Source organism: Colobus angolensis, unplaced genomic scaffold (genome assembly GCF_000951035.1).
Source record: "Colobus angolensis palliatus isolate OR3802 unplaced genomic scaffold, Cang.pa_1.0 Scaffold2, whole genome shotgun sequence".
In the NCBI taxonomy this organism is placed as follows: domain Eukaryota; kingdom Metazoa; phylum Chordata; class Mammalia; order Primates; family Cercopithecidae; genus Colobus; species Colobus angolensis.
Genome location: NW_012115154.1, coordinates 27,185,527 through 27,199,955, shown reverse-complemented (window position 1 = coordinate 27,199,955; position 14,429 = coordinate 27,185,527). Strand labels below are relative to the sequence as shown.

General features: G+C 41.9%; 1 protein-coding gene across 1 annotated transcript in view; it reads left to right on the top strand.

Annotated features, from left to right (window-relative positions):
• VIPR2 (vasoactive intestinal peptide receptor 2) overlaps positions 1–14,429 on the top strand; it is a 123,019-nt gene that overhangs the window by 91,043 nt on the left and 17,547 nt on the right. The window contains exon 17 of the mRNA XM_011941604.1: positions 3,533–3,630. Coding sequence (XP_011796994.1) covers positions 3,533–3,630 — 98 coding nt within the window. The remainder of the gene's footprint in view (positions 1–3,532; positions 3,631–14,429) is intronic.

Here is a 14,429-nt window from a genome sequence, read left to right as displayed (position 1 = left end):
CGTCCGACCCGGCCTGGCTTCTCCGCACAGCCGTGCACCGCGCTTGACCCGGGACTCCGCCCGGCTCGCCCTCCCGCTGAGTGTGAGACCGCGAAGGCCGCCTTTCCTGCTGTCGGCTTCTCCCACGTTCTCAACCCTGGTGGGCGCCAGTTGAATGAGAGAAAGGGTGGAAGTATGGATTATTTTTCATTTTTTTCCTTTTTTTTTTTTTTTTTTTTGCGGCAGGTCCTCGCTGTGTCACCCAGGCTGGAGGCAGTGGCGTGATCACAGCTCAGGCAGCCTCCACCTTCCCGGCTCAGGCGATCCTCCCACCTCAGCCTCCCCAGTAGCTGAGGACCACAGGCACACGCCACCACACGCAGCTAATTCGTTTTCTATATTTTTAGAGACGGGGGTCTCATTCTGTTGCCCAGGCTGGTCTCAAATTCCTGGGAGCAAGCAATCCTCCCACCTCGGTTTCCCAAAGTGCTGGGATTGCAGGTGTGAACCACCAAGCCCAGTTTTGTTTTGTTTTTTTTCAACTTTTATTTTAGATTCAGGGGCACATGTGCAGGCTTGTTACCTGGATATATTTCATAATGCTAAGGTTTGTGATCTCACTGGTCCCGCCACCCAAGTACAGAGCATAGTACCCAACAGTTAGCTTTTCAACCCTTGCCCCCTGCCTCCATTTCTCCTCCCTGAGTACCCAATGTTTTGTTTCCACTTATGAGAACATGTGGTATTTGGTTTTCTGTTTCTGTGCTATTTGGCTTAGGATGATGGCCTCCAGCTGCCTCCATGGTGCTTCAAAGGATGTGATTTCAGTCTTTGTGGCTGCGTAGTGTTCCATGCTCTATATGTACCACGCGTTTTTTATCCAATCCACTGTTGATGGGGACGTATTGATTCCATGTCTTTGCTTTGTGAATAGGGCTGTGCTGGGCATGTCTTTTTGGTAGAATGATTTCTGTTCCTTTGGGTTTATACCTAGTAATGGTATTGCCAGGTTGAATGGTAGTTCTAAGTTCTTTGAGAAATCAGCAAACTGCTTTCCACAACAAAGTGAAGGTGGTGGTTACGTGATGTGAGGGTGGCTGATAGGTGAGGTGAGGGTGGGTTAGGTAAGGTCCAGGCTGTGGTTAGGTGAAGTGAATATGTGTTAGATGAGTTCAGAGTGGTGGTTAGGTGAAGTGAGGTTAGTGGTTAGGTGAGGTGAAGATGGGTTCCGTGAGGTGAGGGCGGTGGGTAAGTGAAGTGAGTATGGGTTGGATGAAATGAGAGTGGTGGCTAGATAAGGTGAGGAGAGTGGTTAGGTGAGATGAAAGTGGTTGTTAGGTGATGTGAGGGTGACAGGTGAGGAAAGAGTTATGGCTAAGTGAGGTGAATATAGTGGGTAAATGAAGTGAGTGTGGGTTAGACGAGTTGAGAGTGGTGGTTAGGTGAGGTGAGAAGAGTGGTTAGGTGAAGTTGATTGTTAGGTGAAGTGAGATGGTGGTTAGATGAAGGAGATGGTTAGATGAGTTGAGAATGGTGGTTAGATGAGGTGAGGGTCATCTCATCTCATGATGGTTAGATGAGGTGGTTAGATGAGGTTAGGTAGAGTATGGATTAGATGAGACGTGTGATTAGGTGAGGTGAGGGTGGTGGTTAGATGAGGTGAAGGGGTGGTTAGGTGAGGTGAAGGTGGTGGTTAGGTGAAGTGACTATGGATTAGGTAAGTTGAGAGTGGTGGTTAGGTGAGGTGAGGGTGGTGGTAAGGTGAGGTGAAGGTGGTGATTAGGTGAGGTGAGGTTAGTGGTTAGGTGAGGTGAAGATGGGTTCCGTGAGGTGAGGATGGTGGGTAAGTGAAGTGAGTATGGGTTGGATGAGTTGAGAGTGGTGGCTAGAAAAGGTGAGGAGAGTGGTTAGGTGATGAAAGTGGTCGTTAGGTGATGTGAGGGTGGCAGTTAGGTGAGATAAGAATCATGGCTAAGTGTGGTGAATATGGTGGGTAAGTGAAGTGAGTGTGGATTAGGTGAGTTGAGAGTGGTGGTTAGGTGAGGTGAGAAGAGTGGTTAGGTGAAGTTGATTGTTAGGTGAAGTGAGATGGTGGTTAGGTGAAGTGAAGGTGATTGTTAGGTGAACTGAGATGGTGGTTAGGTGAAGTGAAGGTGATTGTTAGGTGAAGTGAGATGATGCTTAGGTGAAGGAGATGGTTAGATGAGTTGAGAATGGTGGTTAGATGAGGTGAGGGTCATGGTTAGGTGGAGTGTGGGTTAGATGAGACTTGTGGTTAGGTGAGGTGAGGGTAGTGGTTGGGTAAAGTGATGTGATGGTTAGGTGAGGTGAGAGGGTGGTTAGGTGGTGGTTAGATGAAGTGAGTATGGGTTAGGCAAGTTGAGAGTGGTGGTTAGGTGAGGTAAGGGTGGTGGTTAATGACATCTTCTCATGAGTAGAGTCAGGAAGGATGAGGAATAGCAAGGAAGAGGGATCTGGCCAGGACTACTCTGTGCTCTTTTCTGAGCTGTCCTAAGTAAGCAGGGCCAAGGTTCCCAAGAAGAGATTCCTGTAATGCAAAGTAAATGGGTTAATACATTCTAAATAATGATTAAACAGCAAAGTTATAATTAAGAGCCAAACTAATAAACAAGAGCATAACTTTTTGAGTTTTGCCTTGAATTTTGTATTGTAAAATAGCAGTGAGGTTCGGTTGTACGTATACGGACTTAGGACCTCTTGGCAAAAATAAAATTCATCATGTAAGCACACATGGATTGTTTCCCTCTTTATTTTATAGGAATTAGCTTTATCAAGAAAATGCAGACCAGGAAGCAGCCTTTGGGAATGGCGAGCTATGACGATGCCCTGCAGGTGTTGCTGGTTTTATCCTGACCAGCACTGGTTTTCCTTCTAGAGGACCCAGTTCTTTTTGTGTAGGATTCCCTGTTGTCATAGAACTCCCAGTGATTCTGCCACAGTGATGATCATGAATCCCTCCTGTGCCTGATGATTTCATGGAGATTAAAAGTATCAAGCCATGAACCTTGCTAAACCAAGAAATGTTAAGGAAATAAAATTCCCAAGATACTGCAACTCAGCAACTGGCTCTGGCTTAGACAAGTACCTCTGTCTGGAGCACCACACCCTGTGCCTGTAGGTCATAGTGTTTAATATAGTCAGACCTGTGTGTCCACTTGAGCTCATCCAGAAGTGTCAGAAAGCTGGATGTGCTGCCTCAGGGACAGACTGAGCTCTCTTTCTGAACTTAGCTCAGCGCTTCCTTTGCTTTCCCTGATGGTGGCGGGTCATGTTCCCTTCAGACAGAGGTGCTTTACGGGAACCATCCAAAGTCATTCATGATGAATTATAAGAAAAAAGTAGAGGTTCTGAGTGGTGGGGGTCATTTTTTGGTTCAAAATGGAGGTGGAATTATAAAGTGAGACTGTCTCATGCCTTCCAGGCAGGCAAGAGTCCTTCATGGCCAGAGCACAGGGCTGGATGTTGGAACCATTCCTATGGTCTGGTGCTGCTGGTCACCCTCAGCTTACAGATCCATTTTCTTTCTTTGTAGATCACGTTTTATATTCTGGTGAAGGCCATTTATACCCTGGGCTACAGTGTCTCTCTGATGTCTCTTGCAACAGGAAGCATAATTCTGTGCCTCTTCAGGTAAGGAGCAGAAATTAGTAATTCTTCAAAGAATACAAGACAAGCAGTTTCCATTTAGGGTTTCTAGGCGCCACCCAGCCTGGAGCCCTCTGTGTGCTAAGCCAATAAGACTCCCTTGGAGAATGCTGGCATGATATATGATGTTAACATTTACATTTTTATTTAAATACTCTGCATTTATTATGTAAAGAGATAATGCTGACCTTGGATAGGAATTCAGCTCAGCTATCATTTATTAAATACTTAGCCATTATGCAAATGCATGGAAAACACAGAAGAAATATGATCTCGCCCTTGCCATCCAGAAGCTCCTGTGTTTTGGCTGTAGGCGCTCTGTTAGAGATGCTACGATGTGTTTAAGAGCATGAAGGTGGAGTCAGACTGTCTGGGTTCAAATCTTGGGTCGGTCTCTTAGCAGCTGTGTGACCTCGAACAAAGTACTTAACCTGTCTGTGCTTCTGTAACATGTGGAGGCTAAGAAACCCCCTTCAGAGGGCTGTTGTGAGAACTTGATGTGTCGGTGGATGTGAAGGGCTTAGCATGGCACGTGAGGCTGTGATGAGGGCTTATTAAATGCTGCCCACTCTTCCGTGGCAGTGAGGTGAGATGGTCCCTGCCCACCTGCATCTTTAGGGGTCTCTTGGTAACTAATGATGACATTGTACAGATGATTTGACCAATCAAATCATTGTTTGATTTGGGTTGGGGGTAGAGGGTTTGGTCCCAGAACAGTAGTTTCTCTATAGGAAGAGCTCATTGGTGAATTAGGATTAAATCTGCCTTACATATCATTAGCACTAAATAAAATGAAGGCTGTTCAGCTTACTCTGTGTATCAATCACTACATATTTTATTTCTCTTTGCTAAAATGTAATCCAAATGTTTGCCAGAATGTCAGATAAAATCAAAGATACAACAAATGGAATGTTTCTAGACCCTAACAACAGTCCATTAGGAGATCCACACTTGGAAGTAAAATAAACAAGTTAGGAGTGGTTGAGAATCCAGCTAAGAAACCCAGCAAATGTAATTGAGTTATGCTTTTTATTGTTCAGGCATCTCAACTATGGTTGGCAATTCTCAGAAAGAATAAGTCTACCTTTAATACAGGGTTGCACTTTGAAAAGTGTGAGGAAGGCCTATCATATTCTAATTATTTTTAAAAGCTGGTACAATATTAATATTTGTTCTATTATACTCTATATTTTACAGAGTATAATATTTTACTATGTATGTTTAAATTTTCAAGTTGCTAAAGAGAAGAAAGAGAGGAAAACTTTAAGGAGGTAAGCTGACCCAGGGTAATTAACTCTGAAAATTTTATCTTGTTTCCCTATATTGAACAATCCTTATTTTTTACACACATCCATTTCCTTCACATATGTAGAGTGTGACATATTTAATTAGGCAACCCAAAAGCATGGGGAATTATCCCGCCTATGAACACTGATCCTTTAGGGCACAGAACACACTCCTCCATCTGTGGGCATCGTTAGTCACCTGCCTGTGGAACTTCTGAGCTGAAAAAAGTGCACGTCTATGTTGGATGTCATTCTGCTGGTGGCCACGTGTGTGATGTTTGCCAGAAAAAGCATCCAGAGCTGGTGTGCATCTCTCGACTTGGGGCTCATCCCACGTCCTTCTGTCAGAAGCAGGGTCCAGTGCCACTTCTTGAGAGCTGTGAGAGTCTGTCAATTCTAAAGTCCGAATTATAAAAATAACGTGCTCCATTGTCTCAGTAATTATACCCAGGAAGCAGAATGCTTTGCAGGCATTGAACATTTCTTCTCCAAAATAGCCCCATAAGCCAAGACAGCCTTCAGTAGCCATGTTCTTATTTTATACACGGGAAATGGAGCTACTTATTTCTTAGAACACGTCCCAAAGTGCAGTGTTGACTCTCACCACAAATACGTGACCAGCTTTGTGGAGGAGTCATCCTATGGTGACACTGCCCCTATGACCCAGGGACTGACAGAGATGGCTCCAGTCCATGTCGGTCCAGCAGGGACCACAGCACAGTTGCTTCTCAAACAACATGGGTTTGAACTGCATGGTCCACTTCTCTGAGAATGTTTTTCAATACGGTCAGCCCTCTGTATCGACGGATTCAACCACAGATCAGAAATATAGCCTATTCTCAGGATGAGAAGCCTACAGATACGGAGGGCCAGCTTCATGTATCCGTGGTCCTGAAGGGCCAAATGTGGGATTTGCACATTCATGGATTTTGGCATGTGGTAAGGGGGGCAAGGTTGGGGGAGGGGGATTGGACCCAATCCCCTGTGGACACCGAGGTACAGCTGTAACTGCTAACATGCACTGTGCCAAGTACTTGACAGATGTTCACATCATCAGGTAAGTACTGACACTGACCCAGTTTCTCCAGGTGGAGAGTGCAGCCCCAGGAAGGTCACTGGACATTGCAGGTTGCTGAGCTGGTGCATGCAGAGCCCTGATTTCAACCCAGGCTCTCATCACTGCAGCCTGCACCTCTGTCTCTGTCAGATGGACGTGGCCTCCAAAATCCTTTCCCACCATTGCTAATGAGCAGACTCCTGTCCTCCCCCTTTCCGGAAGCCACACTTTCCGCTACCTCCATTGCCCACTGGCAAATCCATACATGGAAGTGAAAATTTAAAATGAACAGTGAGTAATGAAGAATATCACTGAGAAACCCAGCAAACGTGTGTTTGGATGGCTTGCTAACTGGACCAAAAGTGTGCTCATCTCTGAGCGATGGCTGTGAGTGCCAACCCCACTCCACAGAAACACATAAGGTGGGAGAGAGAGGGAAGGAGAAAAAGAAAATAAGAGAGGGGAAAAGATGATTTGGAGAGATAAACGCAGCCAATGAGATAATCAGTGGGAAGCAAAATGGCACTGGTGGGGGACATTTGCCTTCTGAGGAAAGGGCGTTGAGGAAAGAAGCCAGAGGGAGCAGCACAGGTGCATGAGCCTGGTGCAGTGGCCATGCAGCTTTGGAATTGCTCCCAAGAGACAGAGAAAATTCAGAGCATGTTTACAATTCTTTGCTTTCTAAGGCTCTGTGGCAGTGTTACATATGCTAAAATAAACATTTGCTAATGCAGTACACATTCAGAACACATGTTAACCAAGCGAACACAGCACCAGATTAAGATGTGGGACACGACTCTCACCAGGGACCCAGCAGCCACCCTGTGTCCACCCCACCTCCCTTCTGAAAAGCAGTCATTATTCACAGTGCTGGCACCAGAGACAACTTTTCTCTCTTTTTGAAAACGTTACCTCGGAATCATGCGAAAGGAACTCCTGGTCTCTGGATTCTTTCACTCAGCATTTTGCAAGGAAGTTCATCCATGTTGTTGCATGTAGTTACCATGTTTTATTTTCTTGCTGTATAGTATTCCACTCAAAAAAAATGTATTTATCCAATCAACTGTTTATGGACATATGGGTTTCTCAGTTTGAGGCGTAACAAATAATGCTGCTGTTATATTCTTAGTCATCATCTCATGCACAGATGCACATGTTACTTTAGGTATGTGTGTGTATATGTACACACATTTATATTTACATTTGTGTTTATTTTATATTTACTGGTCATAGGCTATACATAGAGTCAGTCTTCCTAAACACTGCCAGTAGATATGCTCATTATACCACATAGATATGTATCAAAGCATCAAAGTATACCCCATAAATATGTACAGTTACCATGTGTCCACTAAAAATAAATACATTTATAAAAAAGAAATGAATGCTGCCAAGTAATTTCCAAAGTGGTGTGCAAGAGGCTTCCATTTGCACCACACCCTTGCCTCCATTTGGTATTGTCCATTTTTAAGCCTTCAGCCATTTTTGTGGGTCTTTAATAACATAGAATGGTATTTTAATTTACATTTCCCTGATTTCCCTGGTGGATTGGTATTGTCCATTTTTAAGCCTTTAGCCATTCTTGTGGGTCTATAATAACACAGAACGGTGTTTTAATTTACATTTCTCTGATTTCCCTGGTGGAAAATGAGTTCATACATTTCAACATCTTGCTTTTTTTGAAGTGCCATTTCAAAATGAGTTTGCTTATTTTTCTATTTGGTCTCTCCCTCTATTTAAGTCGATGTTTAGGAGTCTTAGAGTCTTATGTATTATGGATTTTGTCTCCGGCTCTGTGATTGGGTTTAAGCTCTCTTCATGGTCTTTGGATAAACAGAAGCTCTTAATGTTAATGGAGCTCATTTAACATTTGTTTCTTTATGTCATTGTTCTTGAGTCCTCTTAAGAAATCTTTGCCATGTTCTTTTTTTTTTTTTATCATCTAGAGATGTTATTATTTTAACTTTTCATGTTTCTGTCCATAATTCACCTGGGATTTATTTCTGCTATGATGTGAAGCAGGGTGAAGTTTCTTTAGGGCTTTCAGCATGTGTATCCCATTGTCCAGGAGTGAATACGGGAAGGAGCTTCTGCGGCCTGCAATGCTTCTCTTCACAGAGCAGGCAGTGGCATGTGTAGGGGCCTCGAGTCCCAGTTCTGCTCCTTCGACCTTCTACCATTGCACTGTTTCTGTTTATTATAATTTCCCTGCCTTTAATAAGTCTTTATTCCTACAAGTCCGAGTCAATCAACTTTTTTTTTTTTAATTAGGAAGAGCTTGGGCATTTGTACTTACATGTGTATTTTAAAAATCAACTCTTAAAAATGAACTTTTAATGTCAATTGCCATTTTGCAAAATCAGGCTGGATGCAGTGGCTCACGCCTGCGATCCCAGCACTTTGGGAGGCCAAGGCAGGATGATTGCTTGTGTTCAGGAGTTCAAGACAAGCCAGGACAACATAGAGAGACCCCGTCTCTACAGTCTCTACAACAATATTTAAAATTAGCTGGCCATGGTGGGCACTTGAGCCCAGGTTGAGGCTGCAGTGAGCCATGATCACACCACTGCACTCCAGCCTGGGCAACAGAGCAAGACACTTTCAAAAAAACAAACAAACAAACAAAAATTCTATTGCAATTTCACCTGGTATTGCATTGTATCTGTAGATCAGCTTGGATAGACAGGACATCATTCTAATTTTGAATCATCCAACCTGTGATCATAGTAGATCCTTCCATTTGTTTTGGTTTTCTTTAATTTCTCTCAGTGCTTTATGATTTTCTGAGTGGAAGTCTTATACATAATTTAATAGTCATTCCTAGGTATTTGTTTATGCTATTATAAATATTTTGTAAATTCCATTTCTAATTGTTTCTTGAAAAAGAATTGATTTTAGTATATTAATCTTGCTTCAAAGGCTAGGTACAGTGGCTCATGCCTATAATCCCAGCACTTTGGGTCAAGGCAGGAGGATCGCTTGAGCCTAGGAATTTGAGACCAGTCTGGGTGACAGAGTAAGACCCTGTCTCAGAAGGAAAAAAACAAAAAAAACTCTTGCTTCAGCAACCTTGCTAAATTCCTTTATGAATTCTTTAATTATTCCATAAATTCACTTGGATTTTTCTATGTGTAATTCGTGCTGTTTGTGAAGTACAATGTTGAATAGAAGTGGTGATAGCAAACATTTTCTTATTTCTGAACTCAGAGTGAAAGCTTTCCATACTTCCCTATAAGCATAATGTTTGCTGTAGATATTTTGAAGATACCTTTTACCAAATTAAGAAAGTTCCTCTTAATTCCCAGTTTTCTGAGAGTGTTTGGTCATGAATGGCTTTTGAATTTTATCATGATTTTTATGTATATACATATGGTTTTTATCATTTGTTCATTTAATTTGAAATATTACATGAATAGATTTTCTAATGTTAAATCCACTTCTCATTCCTAAATTAACCCTATGTGGTTTTGATATATTATGTTTTTAATATATAGCTGAACTCAGTTTGCTAATATTTTGCTGAGAATTTTCGCATCTACATTCATGAAATTGATCTATTGTTTTCCTTTCCCATGAGTCAATCTGGTAAGGTTAGGTGTTGGCCCATAAAGTGAAGAGGAAAGTGTTTTCTCTTTTCTATTTTTTGGAGTAGTTTAGGTTAGATAAGATGTTATATCTTCTTTAAATGTTTGGAAGAAGTCAACAGAAGAGCCAACAGGGCAGAGAGCTTTTTGTGAGAAGGTTTTATTTGGTTGTTCAAAATTTCTAAACCAGATATAGGACTATTCAGACTCTCTGTTTCTTTGTATGTTAGTTCTGCTAAGTTGTGCTTTTGAAGGAATCTGCCCATTTCATCAATGTTTTTAATGTTCTGTTACATTTTTAATGTATGTAAGATCTATACAGATCTCTGCCCCTTCAGTCCTGGTATTGTCAATTTGTGTTTTCTTTCTTTTTATCTTGATGAGTCTTACTAAATAAAGTGTTATCAACTTTATCAATGGTTTCCAAGAACCAACTTTCAGTCCTCTGAAGTTCGTTGAGGCTTGCTTTTTGATCTGGCGTGCCATCTGTTTTGGTAAAAGTTTCATTTTCATTTGAAAATAATGTAAATTATGCAGTTCTTGGATATATGCTACATATATCATTCACACCCTTTTTAAATGTTATTTAATTATTCCAAACCTTTACTGATTGTTTTAACTGCTTTTTCTACCAAAACTGAAAGACATATATTTTTCTGCCAGTACTGAAAGACATGTATTAAAATCTCCAACTATAATTGTGGGCTTGTCTATTTGTCCTTTTAATTCTTTCACTGTTTACCATCTATATTTTAAGGCTGTGTCATTAGGAGTATATCAGTTTAAACTGCCAATGTGTAGTAATGTCCCCTACCTTAAAAAATCTGCTTTGTCTGATATTTAAGATCATTATATTAGCTTTATTTTGTGTTTTCAAGTATATGGTTTTATGTGTTTTTATTTTCTACTTCCCTGTGTTTTATATTAAAGGTATATATTTTGTAAGTTCCACTTAATTGGAATTTGCTTTTTGTCTCCAATCTTTATTTTTAAATGCAGCATTTTCATACACACAGTCTACTTGTGACAACTCTGAGTTCTAATCTACCTTTCATTTATTTGCTTTCTAATTGTCCCAGTTGTTCTTTGTTGGTTTTGCACATATTCTTGTTTCTTTTGAATTGATCAAGTATTTTTATTATTCCAGTTTTCTTCTCCCCTTTTGGATTGTTGTTATTCTTCTAGTTGTCACCCCACATTCACAATAGGCATCCTTTTCTCATGAGTTAACCTCCAGTAACTACTTTTACCACTTTCCTGTCAATTCAAGAATTTTACAACCTTTTAACTCCATTTGCCTCTCAGATGTTTTATGGTTTTGCCATGTATTTTAATTCCATATATAAATACTATTGCTGTTGTGTTAAAAGTCGCATTTACTTAGCATTCCCCCAACATTTCTTTCTGGTGCTCTTCATTCTCCTGCCTTTCGTATTTCCATCTGGGATCATTTTGCTACCGCAGGAAGATTTCCCTGTAGTGTTTCTCTCAGCACAGTCCCACCAGCAGTGAATTCTTATGAGTTTTGGTTGCTTGAAATCATTTTAATTTTGCCTTCATTTTTGAGGCTATTTCAGGGAGGATTGAATTCTGTTGGCAGTTATTTTCTTTCACCACGTTAAGATGTACATCGTGACCTCTTCTGAAAAGTCAGCTGCCAGTGCAGCATTGTTCCTTTGAGGCAGTGTGTCTTTTTTTCTCTGAAGCTTTGAAGACTTTTTTCGGTTTTTAGCAGTTACACTTTCATAGGACTTAAGGTGGTTTTCTTTGTGTTTCTCCTTCTTGGGGTTTGTAGAGTTCCTTTAATCTGTTATTGTCTTTTATCAGTTTCAAAAAACTTTGTGGCTAGCATCTCTTCAAATAGTGCTCCTTCCTCATTCTCCTCTCTTCCTAAAACTCCATTTCCCATGTATTATCTTACCATTTTTTTCATATTTTTGGTTTCTACTTTAATCTAGACATACTACTGATCCAATTCATAGTACTCCCATCTGCTGTGTTACATTAATGTTAGTCCTCTCTATGTAACTCTTAATTTCAAAGTTAAGTTTTACATTTTCTATTTGATTGTCTTAATTTTATTATTTAATAAAATTCTCCATCTCTTTATCTGTTTTCTTAAATATGTTAATTTTATAGTCCCATGTCTTAAAACACTAACCTCTGAATCTCTGTTGTCTGTTTTTGTTTTTGCTGAGGTGTGTGTGTGTGTGTTTGTGTGTGTGTGTTTTGAGACGGAGTCTGTCTCTGTCACCCAGGCTGGAGTGCAGTGGTGTGATCTCTGCTCACTGCAACCTCTACCTCCCCGGTTCAAGCGATCCTCCTGCCTCAGTCTCCCAAGTAGCTGGGATCACAGGCGTGCACCACCATGCCCAGCTGATTTTTGTACTTTTAGTGGAGACAGGGTTTCACCTTGTTGGCCAGGTTGGTCTCGAGCTCCTGATCTCAAGTGATCAACCCACCTCAGCCTCCCAAAGTGCTAGGATTGCACGCATGAGCCACCGTGCCCAGCCAGTGCTTTTTCTTTTTAACTTGGCTTTTGATTACTTAGTCCTGTTTCTGGCATAGCTAGTAATTGTTACTGAAATTGCAAATACTTAAACTGCAGAGGCTTCAGGTGATTATCTTACTGCAGCGGATTTGAATTTTTCATGGTAGGAAGGGCAGACCAGCCTGGGCTATCGGGGCCACGTGGGTTTGGCGCTGGGTTTAGGGCTGCATTTCAGGCTTCAAGCAGCCGTGTGCTCTCTGGTTTGTCGTCACTCTGGGCCACAGCTATGTGGGACTCCCCCATGAAGGCCTGGGAACCCCACCTCCCTCAGGCCCTGAATCCTGCCGCTTGCCGCCCAGTACCCGTGAGGCTGCAGGCATTTCCCCCAAGTACTCAGCCTTGGCCACTGCTTTCTGCTTTATTTCTCAGCCTCTCACCCAACACACAACCATCTCAGAGACCAAAAGGATTTGGATGCAGCCTCTATTTCCTTTCCTGCGGAGTCGTTGCTCCCCGAGGGTCACCCAACAACCCTTATCTCCCATTTCTACTCCGGCGGGTGAGGCTGCCCACGTTCTGGCCCTGGCTCTGGGCTTGTCCTTTCTGAACACTTTCCGTACCAGAGAGCTAAACCAGCAGACACCCGCAGAGGCCCTGGAGGGCCTCCACAGTGCCATTGCCTTCTCCCCAGAGGCCGGCCCGTTGGTCCCCATGGCTGCGGCTGCTCCCCAAAGCCTTTGGGCAGCTTTTTAGCGTCACCCTGATCCTTTCCTGAGGGATTCTCCTTCACGGCCACAACTGGAGGTCCTCTTTGGGGTGTGTTCCAATTAAGTCTTCCCTGAAGCAGAATTTAAGTGTTCTAAGAGAGTTATAAACAAAATGTTCTGAATACTTTTTAGAAAAGCAAGATGTCACATAAAGTTAAGCCTCAAGAAAGGTTCATGTTGACATTTGATGAGGGTCTTGCTGGAAGAAGAGAATTCCAAGAGAGACAGTTTTTTGGGAGTGTGTGCTTGGCAGAGGAACAGAGAAGCCCAGCGTCCACCAAGGGTGCAGGAACGGGGGTGGCATGTTGATAGAAAAAATAAAAATAAGGCTCAAGAAACTGAAGGCTAAGAATGAGGAGTCTTTTGAGTGGGAGAGAAGGGTCCTCCATACCTTGAACAAGTGGACCCAGCAGAGGTTTGTGGAAGAACTAGAGAAAGCCCCTGGAGCTGTGCAGGACATTGGGAAGGGCTAAACTGAGTGCGTGCTGGCTGTGGAGGAGTTTGGCGGGTGCCAGCCCAAAGAGAGAGCTGAAAAAGCACAATCCCATAGCTGTCGGGATCAGCAGTGTCCAACAGAAACATAACGCAAGCCACTAGCATAATTGTAAGTGTTCTAGTAGCTTCATTTTAACATTTTCTTTTAAAAATAAAAAGAAACCAGTGAAATTAACTTTAATAATACATTTTATTAAAGTTGTTAGATCCAAACTATTACTTCAATATGTAATCAATATAAAAGAATATTAATGAGCTATTTACATTCTTGTGTTCAGAGTAAGTCTTCAAAATCCAGTTTGTAGTTCACACAGCGTAGTTCAATTTGGTCACTGGTTTGTATTGGAAATACTTGACCTGCCTTTACAGTTTTAAAATTTACAGTTGAAAAAGTTGTTCAGGCTGGGCGCGGTAGCTCACACCTGTAATCCCAGCACTCTGGGAGGTCGAGGCGGGCGGATCACAAGGTCAGGAGATCAAGATCATCCTGGCTAACACGGTGAAACCCCGTCTCTACTAAAAATACAAAAAAAAAAAAAATTAGCTGGGCGAGGTGGTGGGCGCCTGTAGTCCCAGCTACTCAGGAGGCTGAGGCAGGAGAATGGCGTGAACCCGGGAGGCAGAGCTTGCAGTGAGCCGAGATCTCGCCACTACACTCCAGCCTAGGCGACACAGCAAGACTCTGTATCAAAAAAAAAAAAAGAAAGAAAAAGTTGTTCAAACATACCTAGCTGTCCAAACATACGTAAAAGCTCTCCAGCAAGTCACTAGGGTACCAGGAGTCATTTCCCTTTACTATTCATATCCACATTAACAAAACTAGATCACCATTTTTAGAAAGCGTTGATTTAACTTTGAAGCAAAAGCACCTTTGTTTGCAAATTATGTCTTCTCAAGCTAAATAAGCTTACCCTTGTATCAGCTCAGTGTAACTAATGTCAAATTCCAAGGTGCAATGCATATATTGGCATACGACTCTAAATTCATTGATTAGAAAAAGTGTTTCTCAAATTTATATGGTATTTTTCTGCCAGTTTAAATGGTTCTCTTGATTGTAATTAAAATATTCTGCATATTTATTCATGTTAGAAAAATATTAAATCA